This window comes from Pseudorca crassidens, chromosome 21 (genome assembly GCF_039906515.1).
Source record: "Pseudorca crassidens isolate mPseCra1 chromosome 21, mPseCra1.hap1, whole genome shotgun sequence".
In the NCBI taxonomy this organism is placed as follows: domain Eukaryota; kingdom Metazoa; phylum Chordata; class Mammalia; order Artiodactyla; family Delphinidae; genus Pseudorca; species Pseudorca crassidens.
This window is the reverse complement of record NC_090316.1, coordinates 7749350-7776439: the sequence shown is the minus strand read 5'-3', so window position 1 is coordinate 7776439 and position 27090 is coordinate 7749350. Positions and strand designations below refer to the sequence as shown.

The following is a 27090-nucleotide window of genomic DNA, read 5'->3' as shown; positions in this document are numbered from 1 at the left end:
TTCTGTTTTTGTGCTAGTACCATACTATCTTGATTACTGTAGCTTTGTAGTATAGTCTGAAGTCAGGGAGCGTGATTCCTCTAGCTCCATTTTTCTTTCTCAAGACTACTTTGGCTATTCGGGGTCTTTTGTCTTTCCATACAAATTGTGAAGTTTTTAGTTCTAGTTCTGTGAAAAATGCCATTGCTAGTTTGATAGGGATTGCATTGAATCTGTAGATTACTTTGTATAGTATAGTCATTTTCACAGTGTTGATTCTTCCAATCCAAGAACATGGTATATCTGTCCATCTGTTGGTATCATCTTTAATTTCTTTCAACAGTCTCTTATAGTTTTCTGCATACAGGTCTTTTGTCTCCTTAGGTAGGTTTATTCCTAGATATTTTATTATTTTTGTTGCAATGCTAAATGGTAATGTTTCCTTAATTTCTCTTTCAGATTTTTCATCACCAGTGTATAGGAATGCAAGAGAATTCTGTGCATTGATTTTGTATCCCGCTACATTACCAAATTCATTGATCAGCTCTAGTAGTTTTCTGGTAGTATCTTTAGGATTCTCTACGTATAGTATCATGTCATCTGCAAACAGTGACAGCTTTACTTCTTCTTTTCCAACTTGGATTCCTTTTATTTCTTTTTCGTCTCTGATTGCTGTGGCTAAAACTTCCAAAACTGTGTTGAATAATAGTGGTGAGAGTGGGCAACCTTGTCTTGTTCCTGATCTTAGAGGAAATGGTTTCAATTTTTCACCATTGAGAACGATGTTGGCTGTGGGTTTGTCATATATGGCCTTTACTATGTGGAGGTAAGTTCCCTGTATGCCTACTTTCTGGAGGGTTTTTATCATAAATGGGTGTTGAATTTTGTCGAAAGCTTTTTCTGCATCTATTGAGATGATTGTATAGTTTGACTCCTTCAATTTGTTAATATGGTTTATCACATTGATTGATTTGCGTATATTGAAGTGTCCTTGCATTCCTGGGATAAACCCCACTTGATCATGGTATATGATCCTTTTAATGTTCTGTTGGGTTCTGTTTGCTAGTATTTTGTTGAGGATTTTTGCATCTATGTTCCTCAGTGATATTGGCCTGTAGTTTTCTTTCTTTGTGACATCTTTGTCTGGTTTTGGTATCAGGGTGATGGTGGCCTCGTAGAATGAGTTTGGGAGTGTTCCTCCCTCTGCTATATTTTGGAAGAGTTTGAGAAGGATAGGTGTTAGCTCTTCTCTAAATGTTTGATAGAATTCGCCTGTGAAGCTATCTAGTCCTGGGCTTTTGTTTGTTGGAAGATTTTTAATCACAGTCTCAATTTCAGTGCTTGTGATTGGTCTGTTTATATTTTCTATTTCTTCCTGGTTCAGTCTCAGAAGGTTGTGCTTTTTAAATATTTGTCCATTTTCTCCAGGTTGTCCATTTTATCGGCATATAGTTGCTTGTAGTAATCTTCATGATCCTTTGTATTTCTGCAGTGTCAGTTTTTACTTCTCCTTTTTCATTTCTAGTTCTATTGATTTGAGTTTTTCTCTTTTTTTCTTGATGAGTCTGGCCAATGGTGTATCAATTTTGTTTATCTTCTCAAAGAACCAGCTTTTAGTTTTATTGACCTTTGCTATTGTTTCCTTCATTTCTTTTTCGTTTATTTCTGATCTGATCTTTATGATTTCTTTCCTTCTGCTAACTTTAGGTTTTTTTTGTTCTTCGTTCTCTAATTGATTTAGATGTAAGGTTTAGTCGTTTATTTGAGATGTTTCTTGTTTCTTGAGGTAGGATTGTATTGCTATAAACTTCCCTCTTAGAACTGCTTTTGCTGCATTCCATAGGTTTTGGGTCATCGTGTCTTCATTGTCATTTGGTTCTAGGTATTTTTTGATTTCCTCAGTGATCTCTTGGTTATTTAGTAGTGTATTGTTTAGCCTCCATCTGTTTGTATTTTTTACAGATTTTTCCCTGTAATTGATATCTCATCTTATAGCATTGTGGTTGGAAAAGATAGTTGATATGATTTCAATTTTCTTAAATTTCCCAAAGCTTGATTTGTGACCCAGGATATGATCTATCGTGGAAAATGTTCCATGAGCACTTGAGAAGAAAGGGTATTCTGTTGTTTTGGGGTAGAATGTCCTATAAATATCAATTAAGTCCATCTTGTTTAATGTATCATTTAAAGCTTGTGTTTCCTTATTTATTTTCATTTTGGACGATCTGTCCATTGGTGAAAGTGGGGTGTTAAAGTCCCCTACTATGATTGTATTACTGTCTATTTCCCTTTTTATGGCTGTTAGCATTTGCCTTATGTATTGAGGTGGCAGCTTGCCAAGAACCATCTTTTCAATTGCTTCAAGTCCTGTGGGTCTCATAAATGCAAGCCCCCTAGCCACCAGAGCCAGGCATTGAAGGAGCATTCCCTAGGTGGTAGCTGCAAAAACTGGGGCACTTGTTTTAAAAACTAGGGCATCAATTGCATGTAAAATTCCCTTGCAGGAAAAACTGGATCTCTGGAGGGTAGCAGAGGGAGTTCTTGAAAATAGCACTCACCCTCTGAGGTATCTGGAAAGCATGACACTTAGCCCATAGATGTGTGTTTAATTAGAAGTCTGCCTCTCAGGCTGCAGCCATGATGATTAGCTAATAGGCCTCTGTAACAGAAAGACTGAGGTCTTGGATCTTTTGCCTCTTGCTGGCTGGGGCCTGGTAGCTGTTTAAGAACTCTTTCTCTGTTAGCTACTGTCCTATGGGACCCACAAGTATAAGCCCCACTGGCTGCCAGAGCCAGGTGATGTAGAGGTATTCCTGGGTAGCTGCCATAAAGATTGGAGTGCCTAACAGGGGTATGAGCTCCTTTATGATCATTACAATCCCATGGGATTAGGAATGCAAGCTCCTTTGGCTTCCAGAGTCAGGCAGTCAAGTAATGTCCCCAGGGAGTCAGCTGCAACGATCGGTGCACCGGATGCATGTAAAAGCTCTCTTCTGGGAGATATAGTGCTCTGGAGCATGGACAAGGGAAAGCACGAAGATGGTACCTGCAGGTCTTCATCACTGGATGTGTGTGCTAATTAGATGCCTGCCTCTCAGGCTGACACCTTAATATAAGCAAGGGAATTTCCTTTACTTTAAGTCTGGGCATGACTAGCTCCCTCTGAGCTGGGCCCTACAGAAGGTAAGTCCAAGTGCCTGGGCCCTTGTTGACCTGGTTCCCAGAATGACACAATCTTGTGAGTCTGGGGACTCAAGCCCCATTGGTTTCCAAAGTTCCATATTTTGGGGGCTTGTCTCTCAGGTGCAGGTCCTAAAAGTTGTGGTGCCCAATGTGAGGTTCAAACCCTTCACTCCTCAGACAGAAGCTCCAGGTTTAGAATTTTCTCCAGGTTGTGGGTCATAGCACTGAGGGTGGCATTTACGGTAAGAGTGTGTCTCAGTACATCCTACCTGATTCACCATGCTTTTCTTCTCATTTTCCTGATGTATAGTTACCACTGAGCCAGACTTTAGGTTTTTTAAAAGAGGAAATTGTTCTGTATGTAGTTGTAGACTCAATAGGTCTTTGGGAGGAGTTGATTTCAGGATCTTCATGTTTTGCCATCTTGAACTGGAACTCACATTAAATTTTTCCAAGAAAACATGAAATAATAACACTCACCAGAAAGATAAATATATAGCAAAGGGAGTGGATTAATCAGTTACAAAGCTACTATGAAGGTTAAAAGACGAAAGTAGTAAAAATAGTAATAACTGTGATTATAATAATTAGTTAAGGTATACACAAGATAAAAGAGATAAAATATGACATAAAAACATAAAATGTGGCAGGGAGTAAAAATGTTGAGCTTTTTCAAAAAACTTAAGTTGTTGTCAACTTACAATAGACATATATAAGTTATTTGTAAGCTTCATGGCTTACAAATAGCAAAAACCTATAGTAAATACACAAACAATAAAAAGAAAGTAATATATTACTAAAGAAAATCATGAAACCACAAAGGAAGAGAGCAGGAGAAGAAGAAACAAACAGCCAGTAAACAATTAATAAAATGGCAATAATTACTTTTAAATTTTATTTGAGTTCTCTCATTTCTCTACCTATCAGTAATTACTTTAAATGTAAATTGACTGAGTTCTCCAGTCAACAGACATAGAGTGGCTATGTGGATTAAAAAAATAAGACCCATCTGTATGCTACATACAAGAGACTTTTGATATAAGGACACACAGAGACTGAGAGTGAAGTGATGGAAAAAGATTTCCAAGCTAATGGAAACCAAAAGAAAGCTGGAGTAGCTATAATTATATCAGACAAAATAGGTGTAAAAAAAAAAAAGATTGTAATAAGAGACATGGATGGGTGTCACATAATGATATAGGGGTCAATTTAACAAGAAGATATAACATTTGTAAGTATTTATGTACCCAACATAGGAAAACCTAAATATATAAAGCAAATATTAACTGACCTAAAGGGAGAAATAGACAGCAATATAATAATAGTAGGGAATTTTAATATCCCACTTAAATCAATGGATAGATCATCCAGACAGAAAATCAATAAGGAAACATTGGCCTTAAATGACACATTGGAATGATGGACTTAACAGATATATACAGAATACTCCATGTAAAAGCAACAGAATACACATTCTTCTGAAGTTCTCATGGAACATTTTCCATGAGAGATCATGTTAGGCCACAAAACAATCTTAATAAATTTAAGAGGATTGATAACATACGAAGCATGTTTACTAACCACAATGGTATGAAACTGGAAATTATTTACGTGAAGAAATCTGGATAATTCACAAATATGTGAAGTTTAAACAGTATGCTACTGAACAACAAATGGGCCAAAGAAAAATCAAAGGAGAAATTTTTAAAAATACCTTGAGACAAAAGAAATTGGAAATAGCATATACCAAAAATTTGTGGGATGCAGCAAAAGTAGTTCTACGATGGAAGTTCTTAGCGATAAATGGCCTACCTCAAGAAACAAGAAAAGTCACTAATAACCTAACTTTATACCTCAAGGAACTAGAAAAAGAACAAATGAAACCCAGGATTAGCAGAAGGGAGGACATAACAAATGTAGGGCAGAAATAAATGAAACAGATTCCAAAAGGACATTAAACAAGGTCAGTGCAGCTGAGAGCTGGTTCTTTGAAAAAATAAAATTGACAAACCTTTAGCTAGGCTCACCCAGAGAAAAAGAGAAATCATAAAATAAAAAATGAAGGAGCTGTTACAACTGATCCCACAGAAATATAGACTACTAGGAAGAATTATATGTTAACAAATTAGGCAACCTGGGGAGGGAAAACTTGGGAGCTTGGGGTTAACATATATATACAACAATATATGAAATAGATAACCAACAAGAACCTACTATATAGCACAGGGAACTATACTCAATATTTTGTAATAACCTATAAGGGAAAAGAATTCTGAAAAGGAATACATATATATTATATGTCATATATATTAAATATATATATATATGTATATGAATCACTTTGCTGTACACCTAAAAGTAACACAACATTGTCAATCAACTATACTTCAATTTAAAAAAATTAGGCAACCCAGAAGAAATGGATAAATTTCTAGAAACACCTAACCTACAAAGACTGAATTATGGTGAAATAGATAATCTGAATAGACCAATTACTGGTAAGCGGATTTAATCAGTAGTCAAAAATATGCTAACAAACAAAAGTCCAAGACCAGACTTATACAATTCACTGGTGAATTGTACCAAACATTTAAAGAATAATTAATACCAATCCTCAAACTCCTTTTCCAAAGAATAGATGAAGGGGGAACACTTCCAAATTCATTTTACAAGGCCAGCATACCCTGATACCAAACCCCAGACAAAGATACCACAAAAAAGAAAAGAAAAGAAAAGAAAATTACTGGCTAATATCCCTGATGCACATAGATGCAAAAATCTTTAAAAAGATAATAGCAAACCAAATTCAACATTAAAACATTAAAAGGAAAAAAAACATTAAAAGAATCATACACCATGCTGAAGTGGGGTTTATTGCAAGGATGAAAAAATGGTTCAACATCAGCAAATCAATCAATGTGATATACCACATTAACAAAATGAAGGATAAAAATCATGATCATCTAAATAGATGCAGAAAAAGCGTTTGAAAACATTCAGCATCCATGTATAATAAAAACTCAACAAAGTGGATACAGAGGGAACATACTTCAACATAATAAAGACCATATATGGCATGCCCACAGCTAACATTGTACTCAACGGTGAAAAGCTGAAAGCATTTCCTATAAGATCAGGAACATGTCAAGGATGCCTACTTTCGCCACTTTTATTCAACAAAGAATTGGAAGTTCTCACCACAGTAATTGGGTAATAAAACGAAATGACATGCATTCAAATTGAAAGGAAGAAGTAAAACTGTCACTACTTGCAGATGACATGATATTATATATAGAACACCCTAACTACTCCATAAAAAACTTATGGAGTACACACACACAAGATAAAAGAAAATGGTAACTGTGTGAGAGTGGATATGTTAATTAGCTTGAATGTGGCAGTTATTTCACATTGTGTGTGTATATCAAAGCATCAAGTCTTATAGCTTAAGTATATATATATATTTCAACTATGACTCAGTAAAGGTGGAAAAATATTTTAAAAGTTCAGAATAAACAATTTGTGAAAGTTTTTAAATACTGCTATTCTTTCTTTCTAGCCAGAATCAGCTGTTCCAGATTTAATTCCTCTTTATCTAGAAATGCATATCGTGGTGGACAAAGTTTTGGTATGTGTTTTGCTTTTTCTTTGCTTTTGAATATTTGATATGAATGTATGATTATCCCTAACTAGAAAGGAACTTAAAGATTCCAATCTTCTTACTTCCATGTCACTCCTAGAGAACAGTGAAGACGTCTTCTATTTGAAGAATCGAATATTCAAAATTACATTAGTTCTATCAGAAATGTTTTATTTGAAATCTTTACATAACAAACCTGCATAACAAAATGATTTTTTTTTTTTTTTTGCTGGTACTTCACATCTTTAGGGCCTTTCTCAATCCACAAAAATTTTTAACGGTGATTTTTTAAAGTGAAATTCTCTAAGCTTTAATTCTTGTTTTAGGGTACTTGAAGAGCAGCATGTAGTCTAGAGAATCTTTTTCTCTATAAGATATTTATTGGCACAGCAATGATGATAGTATAACTACTTATGATAACTGCTTACATTAAAATGTCAAGATTTTTTTAGTGGTTTTTAATGGTGCAACTGTTTGAGTCTGTTGACTCAAGTCTGATTGAGTCTAGTCTAAAGGCACCTCTAGATTCCTTATTCCCATAAACAATTTGAGGATCTCTGAACTTCAGACCCTTGAGGTGATAACTCAGTTTGTACTCAGTTGGGTGTGGTTTTATTTCTCCTATATTTCAAAGATTTCAGAAAACAGGGATAAAGTATACTTTCCAGGTTTTGTTTTGAAGATAAGTATTTGATTGTCACATCTATGGAATACTACAGAGAATGTGAATTTCCCTTTCTATTCATAGGATTGTAGAGCTTGTCAGGAAGCCAGAGTTGAGGGTCAGAGACAGGAGATATTTGGAGAAGGATATTAAAATACTTGACTTATTAGAGTATTAGGGAAAAGGGCAAACGGAACATTTAAGAGAAAGTTGAGATATTTCTAGTAAAGATGACTAGATTTCCAGGGAATATTTGGGTTTATGAAAATTATTTTGTTTCAGGATTACGTTACAAATTTTGAGAGTTGTTTTAAAAGCGTCTTGTCCAAATTGCCAGGTTTGTCAGCCATATAATGCTCATTAAACATCTCTTTTTTATGTTCTTACAAATATTTATGTTTATGTATTCTTTAATAAAACAAACATTGAGCCAGTATGACATCTGTGTTACTAGATATTGGGCATATAAAGAAGAATAGTGATGTCTTCAATCACTTCACAAATTTTAAATCCACAGTTGTAGCCTAGTGAATTCAGTGCCAGATTGAGGGAAGATTATGGTACTATGAAAACACAGTACATTAATAGAGAAAGACATGGAGACACACAGCTGTAACCTGAGGTATTGTAAGAGCGTGTAAGTAGGTGTTTTAACATGTAGGTTTTATTATTATTCAGGTATGCTGATGCCAACAGATCAGGAGATGATTACTATTGGAAAGTTAGTTTGTTATTCACAGTTCCCAGGAGGAAAGGGCATACCACATCATGCCACATGGAGAAGCACCACAGTAGGTCAGGAGACAGAGGGAGCAATAGGAAAACACGGCAGGAGCCTTTATTGTGATTTCTGTGGGAAGGAACAGCAAAACAAGGTAAACAGGTTTAGCATTGGCTAACTTGAAAAATTGCAGTGGGTTCGGGAGAATAGAGGTTGTTTCACAATTTTTGGTACCTTGCCCTTGGATGATTAGGGCAGGGGAATTGGAGTGTGAGAACCTGGTAAAGGAGATGGTTGCAGGCTGGGTTCTGGCTTGGTTGGTTTGGGCAATGGGGGGAGGATGGGGCCAGGGAAGACTCAGTGCGAAACCTTTCTTTGCAAGGGTGCATAAATATGAGAGATTGTTCTTTTCAGATCATTTTAAGAAGTTTAGTATGATTAATATACAGTGTTGAAGAAGGGAAAGGGAAAGAGATGAATTGAAGAATTGACATGATATTTGGATTTTATCCTAAAGGTAATAGAGAGTCAATGAAAGATTTTAAGCAGGGTAATGATGTGTTCATATTTACATTTAGAATCATTTCTGCAATAGCATAGGGACAGGAATGCTGATGTAAAAATTGGAGTAAGATAAAGCATTTAAGAGACTATTCCAGTAATCAAGGTGAAGTTTTACAAATTAATAGTGTTAGGAATAGACAGGAAAGGACAATTTTAAATGTTACTAATGAGGGTGAATTAGAAGAACTTGTAAATTGACTTGATTTATTCATTCATTTAATAATATATTAAGCATCACCTAGATGCCAGTTACTGTTCTATTTATTGAGGATAGAGCAGTGAACAAAACAGAAAAAGTTTTGCTGTCACTGAACATATAGTATAATGAATGTGGGAGGTCATAAATGATAATAGCATTCACTAAAGAAGTAGAAATCTAAGTGGGAGCATATTTTTGAGGGAGGATAATGAGTGTAGTTTTGGATATGTTTAACTTGAGGGTCCTGTGTAATATCCAAGGGATAATGTACTTTAGAGAGTTTTTTTATAGATAAGGAATTTAACATTGACACATTCTTCAGAGCTGATTCAGATTTCAGCCATTATATATACACTCATTTGTGTGTATGTATGTGTGTGTGGTTTTATGTGGTAGTATCACATATGTAGCCGTTCATAACTACCACCACCACGACCAATACACTGAACAAGTACCATCACAAGACTCTCTGTGTTATCCCTTTGGAGTCACACACATCTCTCCCCACTTCCTCACTTCTCGACCTCTGGTAATCACTCATCTATTCTCCATCTGTGATTTCAGGAATATTGCATAAATGTTATCATATAGTATGTATCCTTTTGAGATTTGTTTATACTTAGCATAATTTTCATGAGGTTTACCCAGGCTGTTTCATATATCAGCAGTTCAGTTACTTTTTATTACTGAATCGTATTCCGTGTTATGAATGTACCACAGTTTGTTTAATCTTTGAATGACTGAATGACTTAGGAGTTGTTTCCACTCATGTATGGGTTTTTCTGAGCACCAGTTTTTACTTCTTTAGGATAAATGTCCAGGAGTGCAACTTCTAGGTCCATTATTTGTTTTGAAAGAAGTTGCCAAGCTATCTTTCAGAGTGGCTATACAATGTTACATACTAGCATGTGTGAGTGATCCAATTTATATTCCTATTTTAATTGTTACTGCCTTATTTTGAAGTGTTCTAACCCCAAAGCAGCCTCAACCTGAGAGAGTAGATGGAGAGTAAATCTCAAACATATTACATAACAAATGATATTTAAATTTTAAATTAATTCTGTTTTTCAGTATGATTACCTGGGCTCTGATAGCATGATGGTAACAAATAAAGTCATCGAAATTATTGGCCTTGTAAATTCGGTAAGTATTTTCCTTTTCATACTAGTTAGGAAAATTCATACTAGTTTTGAAATTATAATTTGCATTGCCTTGACATGGCATTTCTTTTTTTAAAAAATTTATTTATTTTATTTATTTATTTTTGGCTGCGTTGGGTCTTTGTTGCTGTGCGCGGGCTTTCTCTAGTTGTGGTGAGTGGGGGCTACTCTTCGTTGCGGTGCGCGGGCTTCTCATTGCAGTGGCTTCTCTTGTTGCGGAGCATGGGCTCTAGGCGCGCAGGCTTCAGTAGTTGTGGCGCATGGACTGAGTTGCTCCGCAGCTGACGTGGCATTTCTGAATAAAGTTATCCATATAAATTGAGGGTGGATTTGTCAAAAGATTGAATTAATTTCTTGGTTATTATAAAGTAACATAAAAATTATTTTTTTCATGTATTTATCTCTTCTGTTTTTAGATGTTTACGCCATTTAAAATTACTATTGTGCTGTCATCTTTGGAATTGTGGTCAGATAAAAATAAGATCTCTACTGTTGGTGAGGCAGATGAATTATTGCATGCATTTTTAGAATGGAAAAAGTCTTATCTTACCCTAAGACCTCATGATATTGCATATCTATTCATGTAAGTATAATGTTTCAGTCTTCTTAGAAATCAAAGATTTGTGATATTGATGTAGCTTAAATTAGGGAATTGTTGTTCATTTCTGACTATTCATACTTTGATTATCATGCACTCAGTCAGACCTCATGCTGTCTTTCTGGTTGTCAGACAATAAAAGAAGATTGCTAAAATTTATTTCCGTGCTTATCAACATTTACTATTGAGGAGATTGATATTTCAGGAAGTTAAACCAACTAAGGACTCTTGATGGTGTGTCTAGGTTTTGAATCCACAGTTTGTAACTCCAGAGCCCATAATCTTAATCATTACATAAAGAGATGGCATTTATCTTGTGAAGTTTATATCTTTGTTATGAGTTTTGATCAAAGCCTTGGTAAAGTAGGTTAAAATATTTTATCCTACTGAATTTTCTGCATTATTTTTAAATGTTAGTTTTCTAAACAATCAATTATAACTGTATACTTATAATTTTATTCATATAAAATTTACCAGCAATTATGATCAGCATGTCTTTCAATAAATCTGCATATACATATTTTTAAGTTGGCATGATAATATCAATATTTCCAGTTTATAATAGGGTCTAAAAGTTGTGTGTAGTTTATTTAACTAGTTCTTTAATAATTGGTACTTGGCTTGATTCCAATATTTTATTATTTTAAAAAATCTTACAGTGAAAAAAACCTTATGTGTGTCATTTATATATGTGCATGTGTATCTACAAGGCAGATTCCCAGGAGTAATATTTCTAGGTAGTATAATTTTAATTTTGATAGCTAATACCAGATTTTGGCACTGATTTTAGTGCTTTGCACACTTATCAATAACGTATGAGAAGGGTCTGTTTCCCCACAGTCTAGCCACCAAAGTGTATGGTCAAGTTTTTCTTCACCTTTGGTACCTGAGAAATGATATATTGGTATAGTTTTAATTTTCATTTCTTTTTCATGAGCCTGATGGTAGATAGCTAGATATCTAGATAGATAGGGATAGATGCATTTAGATATCAATTTCAACACAGATATAGATAAAAGATAAATTTCTTTGCCTTGCAATGAGAAGTAGTTTTCTTTCTTAATTTGTCTTTTGACTTGGCTTCTTGTGTGTGTGTGTTTTTTAACTGCCATACAAAATACTTTTATTTTTAAGGCAGGATTCATGAGGTTTTTATTTGATGGTTTCTAGAGTTTGAGTCATAATTAGAAAGGCCTTCCCACTTCATGGGTGTGAGGGAAGTTTTAAATTTATTTTCCATGGAAATTTTAGAATCAACCTGTCTAGCTCCTATTTTTTAAGACTGTTAAATTTATAAATTGAGCTATAGAGAACTGTTTAGTCTTCACATCTCACATTTTGTCTTTCCAGTTTTTGGTCATTCAGAAGTTAATTTCTCATAGGTTTTATACATTTATTGATAACTTTTCTTAGGTATATTGTCTTTCTGGTTGCTGTTGTAAATGTGTCTTCTATCTGCTAAATATATATTGTTTTTGTTTGTAAGATTACCTTAATTTCATATTGATTTTATATCCTATTGCCTTACTAAATTTCTTTGTTTTTAATCATTCTTAAGTCTATTACATTGGTTTTTTCACTCATATAATTATACCATCTGCAAATACAGGTAGTTTTATCTCTTGCTATTTAATTTTATATTTTCAGTTTCTTTCTCTGTTCTTATTGCTTTGGCTAGTTTAATACAGTTTAAACTAGTAGTAGTAATAATGGTAACATGGGTCATGTCTGTTTTATTCTTTAGGGAATGTTACCTCATTGAGTAATACTTTTTAGCTTTGGGGGCTAAAATGTAGGTTTGGCTCTGTGTGTGTGCACAGGCATGTTTTAGAATTTGAATAATAGTAGGGCAATATTCATAGATTCATACTATACCAACAATTTGAAAAATAATCTTTCAGGGACTTCCCTGGCAGTCCAGTGATTAATACTTCTCCTTCCAATGCAGGGGTTGTGGGTTTGATCCCTGGTCGGGGAGCTAAGATCCCACATGCCTCAGGGCCAAAACACCAAAACATAAAACAGAAGCAATATTTTAACGAATTCAATAAAGACTTTAAAAATGGTCCACATCAAAAAAATCTTAAAAAAAAGAACGAAAAATAATCTTTCAGCTTTTATAGGGATGACATAAGATACTCTTACTGGCATTCAATAGAAATAATTATAGTGATATATTTCCTAATCTTGAACCATCTTGCATTCCTAGAATAAATCTCAATTTTGACATGATGTATTATCCTTTTAATAGGATGTTGAAATTTGATATAGTAATAAGTGAAATTGGTGAGAGCATTTATCCCATTAGAAATGTAGAAATTATGGTACAGTCAGTCTCCTTGAACTTGAATAATACCCCTTCTTGATCCCTTGATGTTATTTTAATGCATCAACATATTTTGCATATGAGTAATGTCCTAGAATAAATACTATAAAATTACGATAAATAACAGTAATTATCTATTATTTTCTGGTCTTTGTACTCCAGAAATTTGTACTCCAGAAATTTATAATCTGGTTTAGGCCCTACAGTAGGAACAATGAACATAGCAAGCTTAATTTTTTAACCGTTTACAATCTGTCCTTTATTCAACAAATGTTTATTGAGATAATATTGCATAGTGATTCAAATTTAAACTCTGGAGGCCAACTGCCTGCATTTAACTTCAGCCCTGTCACCTAGGGCAATTGATGCTCTCTGCCTCAGTTTCCCTATATTTGCTTTTATTAGTTTTATTCATTTACAGCTTTATTGAGGTGTAATTGACAAATAAAAATTATACATATTTAAGGAGTACAATGTGATATTTGATATATGTATACATTGTGAAATCATAAGCTAATTAGCATATACACCACCTTACATAGTTAACATTCTTTGGTGTGTGGTGAGAAATCTTAAGATCTTCTCTAGCAAATTTCACATATACAATGCAGTATTATTAACTATAATCATCATGCTGTACATTAGAACTCCAGGACTTATTCAGCCTACATAACTGAAACCTTGTATCTTTGACCATCTCCCCATTTCCTCCATCTCCCAACCCCTGGCAACCACTATTCAACTCTCTGCTTTTATGAGTTGGATTATTTTAGATTCCACACATAAGTGTGATCATACAGTGCTTGCCTTTTTATGTCTGGCTTATTTCACTTAGCATAATGTCCTTCAGGTTTATCCATGTTGTAAATGTCAGGATTTCCTTCTTTCTTGAGGCTGAATTATATTCCACTGTATATATACATCACATTTTCTTTATCCATTCATCTCTCAATGGACGTTTAAAAAGTGGGCCTCTTTGGCATCATCTTGCATAGCTGGCAGTATTCACTATACTCTCACCTTCCCTTGTGGGAGGAATCAGGGCTGAAGGCAGCTCTTTTGGCACTGAGCTGTGCTGCCTTGGGGGAATGGTGACACGGGTAAAGTGAAACTGTTTTTACCTTCTTCAATGTGTCTCTTCTTGGATTTTTTGCTCCAGTGTGGCATGGGGCCTTTCCTTGGGTCTTGGGCCACATCTGTGGTTGTTTGTCAAAATTGTTGTTTCTGTGGAGAGATGAGGGCTAAAAAACTCCTATTCTGCCATCTTGCTGATGTCACTCCAGAAGATTAATGTTGGTACATTATCTCTACTTGTTTAGTTTACAGGAGGAAGAAACAATGAGAGTGAGAGCAAGAGCAAGAGTGAGAGAGAGACTCAAAGTAACATATAACAAAAGGGCCAAGTTAAAGACGTGCTAATCAAATTAGAAGTGAGAAGGCAGATTGAGGAATTTTTAAAAAATATTTATTGTTTTTACTTAATATAATTAATTTTTTAAAAATTTTTGGCTGTGACGGGTCTTAGTTGCAGCACTTGGGATGTTCGTTGCAGTGTGCAGGCTTCTCTCTAGTTGTGGTGTGCTGACTTACTTGCCCCGTGACATGTGTGATCTTAGTTCCCCAACCAGGTATCAAACCCTCATGCCCTGCATTGGAAGCAGATTCTTTACCACTGGACCACCAGGAAGTCCCAGGAATGTTTAAATTCAGTGAAAGGAGGTGGAAAGCATTCCAGGTTATGGAAACAATATGCCTAGAGACATGGGACTAAATAATAGTTCTTTTCAAAGAGTATGGAATTCATAGTTATAACTGGAGCTGAACCTCTGGAGGAGGGGAGGGATACAAGAAAAGTTGAAGGAGTAAAACAGTAAGTCTTGATAACTGATTTGATGTGGAGACTGGGTGGCCGTATTAAGTAGAAAATAGCTATTATTGAATCCAGCTCATCAGGAATATGCATAGAGATAGGGGGAAAGTCTTATCTATTGGGAGAACTATCTTGAATGAAGAAAGAGTGTAAACAATACTTTCATATTGGAATGTAAAGCCAAAGTTGGGTGTTAAAGGCAAATACTTGGAAACAAGTGCTTATGTATAAACAATATCAGTGAGACAGAATAAGGGAGCAGTGGAGAGACAGTGCAATTGTGAAGTGCAGTGCAGTTGAGACTGAGGAGGCATTTCAAACTGAGAATTCTATATCTTAGTGGTTGAGAGTATGGCTCTGCATTCAAACTGTCCAAGTTCATATCCTTCAGCAGCACTTACCTGTGCTGCCCTGAGCAAGTTACTTGTACTTCCCATCTGATGTTTGATTTGTTCAGTGGGGAAAAAATAGTATCTAATTCACTGGCTGGATTTGAGGATTAAATAGAATCGTTTATGTAAATCCATGAGAATAGTGCTATTATTATATGGCAGTTTATACGGACTCTTCTTCTCAAAGCAGAAAAAAATAATGGTAAGTTGTAGAACAATAAAATCATTCCAGTGAGAAAATGGTGAGCTTTTCTACATTTGAGTGAAAACTTTTAATCCATACATTAAAACTATTTGTCATTGTAATTCAGCAAAATGCTTTTGATTGAAATGTTTGATCAAGGCTTTAGTAACCCTAACCACACGTCACAAGAACAGTAAAGTCATCAATAACTTGGATCCATTGGATACGTTTTAGGAACCCAGATTGCTTAATCTCATTTAATGAAGACTATTTTACAAATTTGAAGCAGTTAACTCCATACGGAAAGATTGCACTTCAATTTGCTTCAGACTAGAAATTTATGAACTACAGACAAATTACTAGCAGGCGTTATCACATGTGAATTGTTTGTCAAAATTAACTATAATTATATACTTATTTATTTAGCTATAGAGATTATCCAGATTATGTGGGAGCAGCATTTCCTGGAAAGATGTGTGTTACCAGTTATTCTGCAGGAATTGCTTTGGTATGTAATTATTTAATCTTATTATTTGAAAAAAATACATTTAAAAATTACCCAGTATTACAGCATATATTTTATACACTTCACATTTATATCTACATTTAGAGATTGCATTTATATTCCATCACTCTTAGAACTTTGAAGTATGTAGAAGTACTTTGAAGTATGTAGAAGTATAGTATTCTGAAGTACAAGTGTCTTATTGCAATTATTTGGAAGTTAAAGTGGAATAAAAATATAATAAATACACATGTCTCCCTTATTATATAGAAGAGTGTATTATGAAAAATTATCTGTAAAGATATTTCTATAACCAAAATAGATTTTTTTTCTTGTAGGTATAAAATTGGAAAAATAGTCTTATAGATAAATTAACTTCAAAATCAAAACAAATGATGAACCAAAATGTATGATAAAAATCTGTTAAAATGTTTCAAATTTTTCTACGTAATATTTGAAAGAAACTTTTATGTCTATTTTAAATATTTATAGTTCTGATAAATATTTTATATTTAAATAAATTATTGGTGTAATTAGATGCATCACTGATAGAGAAGTAATTCATTGAGCCTTTCCCCCACCTATTGATCCTTTTTAAAAATAAGTTTAAGTACTATATAGTATTTTTAAGTTACAAAGTAATTTATGTTATGCATGTCCATTTTTAAAAGAACATATAGAAACATAAAAGGAAACATATAATCTGGCGTCTTCCCAGGGATGAAGCAATAATCACTGTTAACATTTTGATTAATATGTATCTCGTACTTTGAGTTTTTATCTGTTACTGTGGCTCCCCATTATATGTTTTTGCAAAAATGGGATTTTGCATACATATTTTTATTTCTGATACTCTTCCAATTATTTTTATTACAGAATTTATGCATGCATGCATGTATATGTAAAATTGTTTAAATTGTAGCTATACAAAGCAAAGTTTGTTAACAAAACTGTCTTCTTTATCCCCTTCATGAAGTCCTGTAAGAATTTATAATTTCTATTTAAATTCTCTGGTAGTTAAGTTTATTTATTTAAAAAATATATACTTTGACCCCTATTTTGATTAATAAACTTTAGACAACATTGGTAATGTTATCTTTGACATATTTAGTCCACTCTATTTGTCATATATATTATGACGTTTTTATTACTTTATTAATACTTATAATAGTAATCTATATTAAACACATTCTTAAATATTATATGTATATACATAATATATGTAATTATATATTATAGATGTTATACAATATAATACACAATAATATATTAAATATTATTGCATAATATATTACCATCTTAATGTATTTATGTTTTTATTTATATTAATTATTTTAAAAATTCTTTTTACCTTATGCAAAGTCCATTGATTATTTGCTATGAAAAATGAGACATGTAAAATAGTACACTTCTCATATCCATTGTTAAGAGTTATAAAATTTATAATTTATTTTATAGAACTTTTGTGCTTTGTCTACAGGTTGATTTTTAAGTTAAATCAATAAATATTTTATGGTATTATGAATATAAAAATGATATTAACTCTGAATCAAGAAGTAAATATGTTGCTATTCTGGTAAAGCTTTGATGGCCAAAAGAGGTCTTGTCCATTTTTTTCTAACTTATTTTACTTCTGTGGGCGGAACCAACTGCCACAGAAAATTAAACTTCATCTTCCTTTTCTTGGAATTCTTTGCTCTTTTTCTGGAATAACTCAAGTTTAAAAAATTTTAGACGCAGTGTATATAAGTGGCAAACACTGTTATTTTATTAATGAAAACACTTTTGCTTTCCCTCCACATTTGATTGGTAATTTGGCTAGGCTTAGAATCCTAGTTCTAACATCCTTCTCTCTCAGCATTCTGCAGATTGATGTATTGTGTTTTTGTCAACTCATTATGAAGTGAAAGGATGGCAAGGAAATTGAGGGTGTTTGTAAGAGAATCTGAACTGCTTAAAAGAGGAGAGAAGTCAGTAAGGAGGTTAGGAACAGTGAAAATGTAGGAACATGGTTTGGTTGTGCTGATGGGTATGCAGATTGTTGTAGTTGAGGTGCTAGTGGAGTTATCAGGAGAGACAGCAGGTGGTCAGGATGTGGGATGCACAGAGATGACGGAGGGCTTGCAGTTATTGATAAAAATCTGTTGACAGGATCTAGAGTGTGAACCATAGGAATGAGTGGGTGAGGCAGGATGTAGGATAGAATTATTAGAGGAGTTGAATTCAAGGAATGATGCTTTTACAAAGCTTTTGTACTTATATTTTTATAAACCTTTATATTTCTTTGTTTAAAAGCTCTTATACTTTTACCACAATTGAATATGTCTCTGAACAAGAATTGTTTTTTATGCTTTAAACATAATATAAATTGTATCCTGCTGTATCATTCTGCAAATAGATTTTTTTTGGTTTCCACTTAAAATTTTGAGATTTAATGGAATTACAGTTAATTTTTAAAAGGCTTTGTTTTTTAAGAGAAATTTTAGGTTCATAGCAAAATTAAGAGGGAAGTACAGAGATATCCCATGTAGTCCCTGCCCACCCCCACACATAACCTCCCTCACTGTTAACGTCCACACCAGAGAGGTGCATTTGTTACAGATGATGGACCTACACTGACACATTACAACCACCAAAAGTTCACAGCTTACATTAAGGTTCATTTTGGTGGTATACATTGTGTGAGTTTTGACAAATATATAATGACATATATCTAGCATTATAGTGTCATAGAGAGTAGCTTCACTGTCCTCAAAATCCTTTGTGCCTAGTAAATTTTTTGCATCGGTGCTTGATACTTTATTATATTAATGCCACACTGTATCCTTTATGATTTTCATGGGAATTTTGGTTGTTTCTATTTTTGCCATTACGAACAATATTTAATAAACATCTCTATACGTAACTCTTCCAATTTCCATTTGATCTTTTTGTAAATTGAAATGCAGTTGACGTACAACATTATGTTAGTTTCAGGTGTACTACACAGTGATTTGACATTTGCATACCTTACAAAAAGTCATGACAAGTCTAGTAATTGTCTGTCCCCATACAAAGTTAATATTATTGACCTTATTTTATATGCTGTATATTATACCCCCATGGCTTATTTATTTTATAACTGGAGGTTTGTACTTCTTAATCCACTTTACCTATTTCACCACCACCCTACCCCCTCCCCTCTGGCGGCCACCCATCTGTCTTCACTACCTGAGTTTGTTTTCATTTTCTTTTGTTTGTTTGTTTTGTTTTTAGATTTCAAGTACAAGTGAGAGCATACATATTTGTCTTTCTCTGTCTGACTTATTTCACTCTGTGTAATACTCTCCAGATAGACCTTCCATGTTTTTGCAAATGGCAAGATTTTTATTGGGGGGGTGTATAGTTGTTTTACAATGTCTTGTTAGTTTCTGCTGTACAGTGAAGTGAATCAGCTGTATGTATACATATATCTTCTCTTTTTTGGATTTCCTTCCCATTTAGGTCACCACAGAGCATTGAGTAGAGTTCCCTGTGCTATACAGCAAGTTCTCATTAGTTACCTATTTTATACATATTAGTGTATATATGTCAGTCCCAATCTCCCAGTTCATCCCACCCCCCCACCCCCTTTCCCCCCTTGGTGTCCATACATTTGTTCACTATGTCTCTATTTCTGTCTTGTAAACAGGTTCATCTGTACAACAAATGGCAAGATTTTTTAAAATTTTATTTATTTATTTATTTATTTATTTATTTGTAGTACGCGGGGCTCTCACTGTTGTGGCCTCTCCCATTGCGGAGCACAGGCTCCGGCCGTGCAGACTCAGCAGCCATGGCTTATGGGCCCAGCCGCTCTGCGGCATGTGGGATCTTCCCGGACCGGGGCACAAACCCGTGTCCCCTGCATCGGCAGGCGGACTCTCAACCACTGCGCCACCAGGGAAGCCCCCTCAGCTTTTATTTGTTTGGGAATCATGGTCTCTTCTTCATTTCTGAAGGACAGTTTTGCTGGGCATAGAATTCTTGGTTGACAGGTTTTTTTTCTTTCAGTATTTTGAATATATAATCCCATTCTTTCCTCACCTGAAATATTTCTGTTGAGAAACCTGCTGATAGTCTTATGGGGGTTCCCTTGTATGTAACTTGGTTTTTTTTCCTCTCTTCTTTCAAAATTCTTTCTTTGTCTTTTTTAATTGTAATGTGTCCTGGTGTAGCCCTATTCAAGTTCAACCTATTTGGGGTCCTTTGTGCCTCATATACTTGGATGTCCATTTCTTTCCCAGTTTTTGGAAAATTTCAGCCATTATTGCTTTAAATATACTTTCTGTCCCTTTTTCTTTTCCTTCTGGAATTCCCATGATATGGTTATTGGGGGGTGTGTGTGTGTGTGTGTGTGTGTGTGTGTTTGTCCCATAGTCCTGTAGGCTTGCTTTCTTTTTCATTCTTTTTTTATTTTTGCTCCTCTGACTGGATAATTTAAAATATTCCTGCCTTCTAGATCACTGATTCTTTATTTTGCCTGGTTGAGTCTACTGTTGAAGCTCTCTATTGAATGCTTCAGTCGTGTTTTTCAGCTCTAGGATATCTCTTTTTAATGGTTTCTGTTCCTTTGTTGAACCTATTTTGTTCATTCATTGTTTTACTACTTTCATTTGGTCATCTGTGTGTTCTTGTAATTCACTAAACTTCTTTAAGGAGATTATTCTAAATTATTTCTCTGACACTTCATAGATCTCCATTTATTTTGGGTTAGTTATTTTGCAGCATTTTTAGTTTGATTTGATGGTGTCACATCCACCTGATTTTTCTTGCTCCTTCATTCCTCACTTTGGTACCTGTGCATTTGAGTTATTGGTCTCCTCTTCCAGACTTTACAGGCTCACTTTGGCAGAGACAGTTCTTCACTAGTCAGCTCAGTTTAGGTTTCTGGACATGTCCTTGGACAGGCAGGATCTATTTTTGGGCAAGGCCACTGCCCAACCTCTGAGGTCAGGGGAGGGGGTACCACTGGCTATTAACTGTTGGATAGGACTGATAATGAGGTTCCCTGCCCAAGAGAGGCAGTAGGATATACTCTGTGGTTGTTTAGATTCACTGGTCAGGCTTCCTAGAAGGTCAGGACAGGGAACTTTACTCAGCAGTAGCTGGGAGGTGAATTAGCTTCCGTGCCCTGACAGGGAGCACATGACCTGCAATGGCTCATTGTTTGTGGACCCACATTAAGCAGACTGTGCCCTTAATTCCTTGGACACATGGGGCCACTGGGTTTTGCTCTGAAGATGGGGAAAACCATGGGCTGTGCTCTCTGTTCAAGTGCCACTGTAAGCAGGGTTGTTGGGTGGGCAGCACAGCTTCCTGTGTGCTCTGGCTAGATTCGTTGGTTGGGCTTTCTGAAGGCTATATGTAGCAGTGGGAAGGGCTATGAATTTGTGTCCTTGTCCAGGTGTAGTGGGAAAACCAGCTTAGCTCTTTGTTTGTGGTCTTGACTCAATCTAACTGGTACTCCAGGTTTCCTGGCCAAACAGTGCCACAGGCTTTGCTCTGTGAACAATCAATTCTGCCTGCCATACTCTCTGCTCAAGTGTTGCTGCACTATGCAGCTACCAGGTGTTCTGACCAGGCTTCTGGTCAGGGGGAGCCGGGAGCTATACTAGGCATTAGGCAGGGCTATGAACAACTCCCCTGACTGGGTGGAGGTGGGTAGCAGACCAGGTTCCAGGGCTGGCAAAGCTTTTCATCTGAGGACTCAAATCAGGCATTCCCATACCTCATTGACTTCCCTTGTCATACTGTTCCACTGTCCTGGCTCTGCAGATGAGCACAGCTGCTAGTTGGCACCTACAGGTGCTATAGATGGGAACTCGGCCTGCCAAGATGCAAGCAGTGATTGCTGCAAGCCCTTCCTGCCTTCTCTGTCATGATCAGATTCCCAGGGGTCAAGTCTCGCTCATCCTTTGTGATTCTTATGAGGTAAGATCAGAGTAGGGGCTCCCAGAAGTGATCCACAATACTAGGGGATCTGGATGTCCACTCTAGGCTCTTTTCCCACTTGAGGGACTGTAGGCTCTGGGAAGACCTCTCGGTGTGGTGCTGCACCAGTCTTGGGGAGGGGCAATGCATTCAGTGTATATCTGCTCCTCCTAACCTTCTAATGAGGTCTGTCTTGGTCTCTGGTACAGGGGCTGCTTCAGCCTTACCTCCATGTTCTAGAATTTTCTCAGTGATGTCCATGAATAGTTGCTAGTTGTTCTTCTTGTGAGGGGGAGTGAAGTTGGGAAAGACCTATGTTGCCATCTTGGTGATATCACTCCTGTTGCAATTTAATTCTTACTATGGACCTGGAGACAATGAGGGGTGATGAGACAAATGTCCCAGGTATTGTCATTAAGTGTCATTTTTTTAAATGTAGGGGCTCTTTCATTGTTTTTTTTTTAATTAATTAATTTATTTTTGGCTGCGTTGGGTCTTCGTTACTACGCATGGGCTTTCTCTAGTTGCAGCGAGTGGGGGCTACTCTTCATTGTGGTGCATGGGCTTCTCATTGTGGAGCACGGGCTATAGGCACACGGGCTTCAGCAGTTGTGGCACGTAGGCTTCAGTAGTTGTGGCTCGCGGGCTCTAGAGCTCAGGCTCAGTAGTTGTGGTGCACAGGCTTAGTTGCTTCACGGCATGTGGGGTCTTCCCAGACTGTGGCTTGAACCCATGTCCCCTGCATTGGTAGGTGGATTCTTAACCACTGCTCCACCAGTGAAGCCCTCTTTCATTGTTTAGAGGGAGGCTTACTCTACGGGCAAGGGACGTCCAGGGATATTTGTTCATGTCACTCCAGTTGTTCCCACCCCAAGTTTCAGATTCTGACCCCTTCCACACCAAACCTGGTAGGTTTGATAGTTAAATTGGAGCTGGAACCCTACAGTACTTATAGCTAGGCCCTGAGTTTGGTCCTCAGCTGTATCAAACCAACAAGTGCAGGAGGTGATAGTCACTACAGTGCTGCTGCAGAGGCTTTCTGATTGCCTATTTGCATTATCAGTTGTTCATTTACAGTTTTTCCTTTCTGCTTTTCATAATGTGCTTCCTCTAGTACTGCCATAAGAAGCCAGTTGACCCCAAAATATTTATTATAGCTTGTCTTTATAACAGTGAAGTGCCTTGATGTTCCTCACAACTTGGCCTCTACCTACACCTTAACTTATGCCACATTTGGCAAAATTTGAGAAATTATGATGTCATTGCATATCATGAATTACCAGTGTCCCATTTCTCCTTGGCAAGGAAGATATTTATGCACTCATTAAATATGTGACAGCCTAATCACAAGAATGCTTTCCTGAGGGTCTGTTTTCCGTGGTTTCTCCTGATGCTAGTTACTGTGTCATTGAAAATCTTGGCAGGAAGCAGATAGCGTACTTACAACTGAGGAATTTGGTTATGTGGCCACGTTGTGAGCTGAGGGGTGGAGTATCATGTGGACTCTCCTGAATGAACATGAGAGCTGTCCTAAGAAATTAGGTGAATGGAAGATCATGGTCCATATAGCCAAAAATCTAATGTAAAAATAGCTCTTTTATATAGTTAGGACAGTTATTTAAGAATTATCTTAAAAGCATTCAATTATTAAATCATGGCAAAGCTAGACATAGGCTCAATATGCGTATATCTCAATAAAATTTCATAAGAAGATCTTCAGCTTCTTACTTGTCCAATGAACTGCATTTCCATAATCTTAAGTATTTGATAAATCAATAAAATGTTCATAATTAGAAAAATATTACTTTTACCATCCTTCAGTGAATTGTCTTTTATTTGAATTTTCTTTGTTGTTAATGTAGTATCCCAAGGGGATAACTTTGGAGGCATTTTCAATTATTGTCACCCAGATGCTGGGACTCAGTCTGGGCATATCATATGATGACCCAAGGAAATGTCGATGTTCAGGAGCCATCTGCATAATGAGTCCAAAAGCCATGTAAGTTTTTAAAGAATAAGATTTATTTATTTGTTGTATTTATTTTGTTTTAAATAACTGAAGTGAAAAATTTTAGTATTTGCTTATAGCATGAATTAACTATAAATGGACCAAGGACCACAAAATATAAATATGAGATTTTAAGCCTAAGAATAGTATGGTGGGAGATTAGCATTAAGAACAGTCAAAGATAGCAAATCCAGTCTGCAAGATACATTAGCAAAGGAATTCTCCATAGGCTGTGTATTTTAAGAAATCACTTAATAAGGATCTTTAAAAATATGTCATAGGCCAAAACAAGTGACCTTTGTTTTTAGACAAAATTTTCTGTTTTGCTTTTAGAGTATATTAATGTTGTGGAAAAACTATGATCTAAAGAATATAATATTTGTGTGACTTTGGATAAATTACTAGGCCTTGCTTAGATTTATTTTTGTCATCTTTAAAATGGGAATGATTATGCCTGTTCTCCTACTTCACAGAGTGATATAAGAATAAAATGAGAAAATAAAATGGGAAGGTGTTTTTTAAATTGTAAAATCCTACAAGTGTGTGATGGATTAGTTACAGTGATTTCTAAATTTGCCAGTGTTCCCCACATAGTGTATCGTACAAGGGCTACAGCAGATGTCATTAGTGTTCTACAGTTTTTATTTGTAAAAAGGGCCTATGTTAAGTATGACCTATTCATAACTGAAGAACAATCAAAAGTCAAAAGTGAAAAGAAGCCATTAATTTCTGAAAACATGCTCTTTTTATAGTTACTTCTAAGCACCACCTAAGGTTAACACTTACTTTCTAAAAATAGCTCAAACACAAACATATATATTTTTATATACACACATTTTATTACAATTTAGTTCTCCATGGATTATATATAAAAACAATATTTTATATGTATAAAATATATAATTTCATTAAATTAAATGTATAATAAATTAAATATAACATTTATTAAATCAAATATAAAATTTATATAGCTATATAAGCAATATGAAAATTACCATTCTGGGCCTGTTGTCCATTTGGCCAACTATTCTCAAGTATGCTATGACAAGACGTTTTGTGTAGGTCACCCAGAGTCTGGGAGTAATGATAATAAAAATAACAAATATTTACGTTGTGCTTGCTATGTGCTAGAGACTATTTCAAACACTTTACATATGTTAAGTCATTTGATCCTCACATCTCTTTAGGATAGGTCCTGTTATTCTCGTCTTTACAGATAAGAAACTGAATTATAAAAGGATAACTATCTGTGGTCAGAGAGCTGGTTGTGGCAGTCCTGAGTTCTGAACCCAGGCATTCCGGCTTTAGAATCTGTGTTAATAAGCCTTTGGATTTGTATGGTGCTGTATGACATTTAAACTGCTTTCATACATATTGTCCAGTTTCTTAAAAAACTTTTGTGATGTGTGTAGAGCAAGTATTATCTTAATTTTTACAAAATCTAACGATTTTATATGCATATATATGTAAGATATATAAATGAACATATAAGATCTATCTATAAATGTAGATAGATATATCTTTTGCATTTCTAGAGTACATCTCATTCATTATTTTCTGTAATTTTCAAAGAAGGCATGTGAGTAAGTAAGGCAACTATGATTATTTCCATTTGTCTTTTTCCATGTGTTTTTTTTTTTTTTAAAGCCCTGGAGTACAGAGAGCCTAAATGACTCTACATTGGATATACAGATAATAAGTGGCCAACTTCAGCTGATATCAGTAATGTCACCAATGATTTATTGGGTACTCACTATAAGCCAAAGAGTTGAATTAGGTACTTTACTTGTTTATTAACATTTAATCCTCATAACAACCCTAAGAAGTGGATGGGTACTATCCATATCTTGTAGATGAGAAAACTGAAACTTGGAGAGTTTGATCACTTTGCTTAAAATCTCATAAGTCACAAGATTGGTACTAGTCAACAGGTTTATCTGACTCAAAGCTTTTGTTATTTTCTCTACTCCATATTGACTTCATATAGAGGACAGTTAATATATTGGAATTAATTTAAACCAAGTAGCAAAAGAACATTAAAATATATTCGTACAAACTTCATTCTTTAGTTCAATAATCCTTCTAGTATATTATTTTGATGATGCAATTTATATCTACTTTTTAAAAGTGGATAACTTTTAACATAGTCTGAACAAACAAATAGTTCAGAAGTGGAGGGAGGAAAGAGCATAGAAAGTGGCAAAAGCTATGAATGTAGGAACTTAGGGAAAACTCATGGTGAAGGTTTGCTTACCTATCCAGTTGCATCATTTTACAAAAAGGCAAAAACATTTAGAAGGAGTATGGAGTTATCAGTTATCCAAAGAAATTGAATTATTTTATTCTTATTGCTTTCTCTTAATTTCTTACTAAGACCAATTTTATTAAGCTATGGGAATTTGATTGGGGAAGAGGAGGTACCATCTTGGAGTAAGGAATACATTGAGGGGAATGTGGGCTTTGGAATCTTTCACTTGTTTGCTATTTTCCCTAACCCTTATTTTTCTCATCTGAAAAATGAAGATCATGATAGGTACATCTCACAGTTGTTGTGAGGATGCAATTAATCAAGTAAGTTACTTATCAGTGTGCTGGTATCTCTTCTTATTTGAGGAATAGCAAGACCTAGGAGGTATTAAAATGGTGGTGTAGGGATACACAAGAACAGTGAGAATATGGAATGTTGGGAAAGAAGTGTAGACAAGAGACAGACCCTGAAAGAAAAATGAAATACTGTAAAATGCTGTCAAGTGCTAACTCCAACTTCAGAAAAATGGTAGAGAGTACAACATTTTTTTTGCATAATTTCCTTCTGTCACATAATTTCTCTGTTCTTTGAATACAGAACTTAGGCTAGTTATATCATAGTTTCAATAAGCCTTTATAAAATAATTTGGGAGCAAAATAACATAGCATTAGAATTTAGAGTGCAAAATCGCAACCAAATGAACGTTAGGAAAAACTTCAGATAATTGATTCAAGTAAACTTTGGGAACACACATTCTTAGTTAAGAACTGCCATATGGGCAGCGAAAAGGTGAATAATTAGGGATTATATACAGTTAGCTATAAATAGTTCCCAGATCAAAAATATTATACAGTTTTTTTATTTAAAAGTTTTCTTCACCGTTCAGTTTTGGTGCTA

General features: G+C 35.2%; 1 protein-coding gene across 2 annotated transcripts in view; it reads left to right on the top strand.

Annotated features, from left to right (window-relative positions):
* ADAM32 (ADAM metallopeptidase domain 32) overlaps nucleotides 1-27090 on the top strand; it is a 164095-nt gene that overhangs the window by 39714 nt on the left and 97291 nt on the right. For both annotated transcript variants that reach the window (XR_010939495.1, XM_067721529.1), the window contains exons 7-11: nucleotides 6722-6790; nucleotides 10022-10093; nucleotides 10527-10693; nucleotides 15907-15988; nucleotides 23800-23936. Coding sequence is in view for 1 of the 2 variants with exons in the window: in XM_067721529.1 (XP_067577630.1) it covers nucleotides 6722-6790; nucleotides 10022-10093; nucleotides 10527-10693; nucleotides 15907-15988; nucleotides 23800-23936 (527 nt within the window). In the remaining variant the exon portion in view is untranslated. The remainder of the gene's footprint in view (nucleotides 1-6721; nucleotides 6791-10021; nucleotides 10094-10526; nucleotides 10694-15906; nucleotides 15989-23799; nucleotides 23937-27090) is intronic.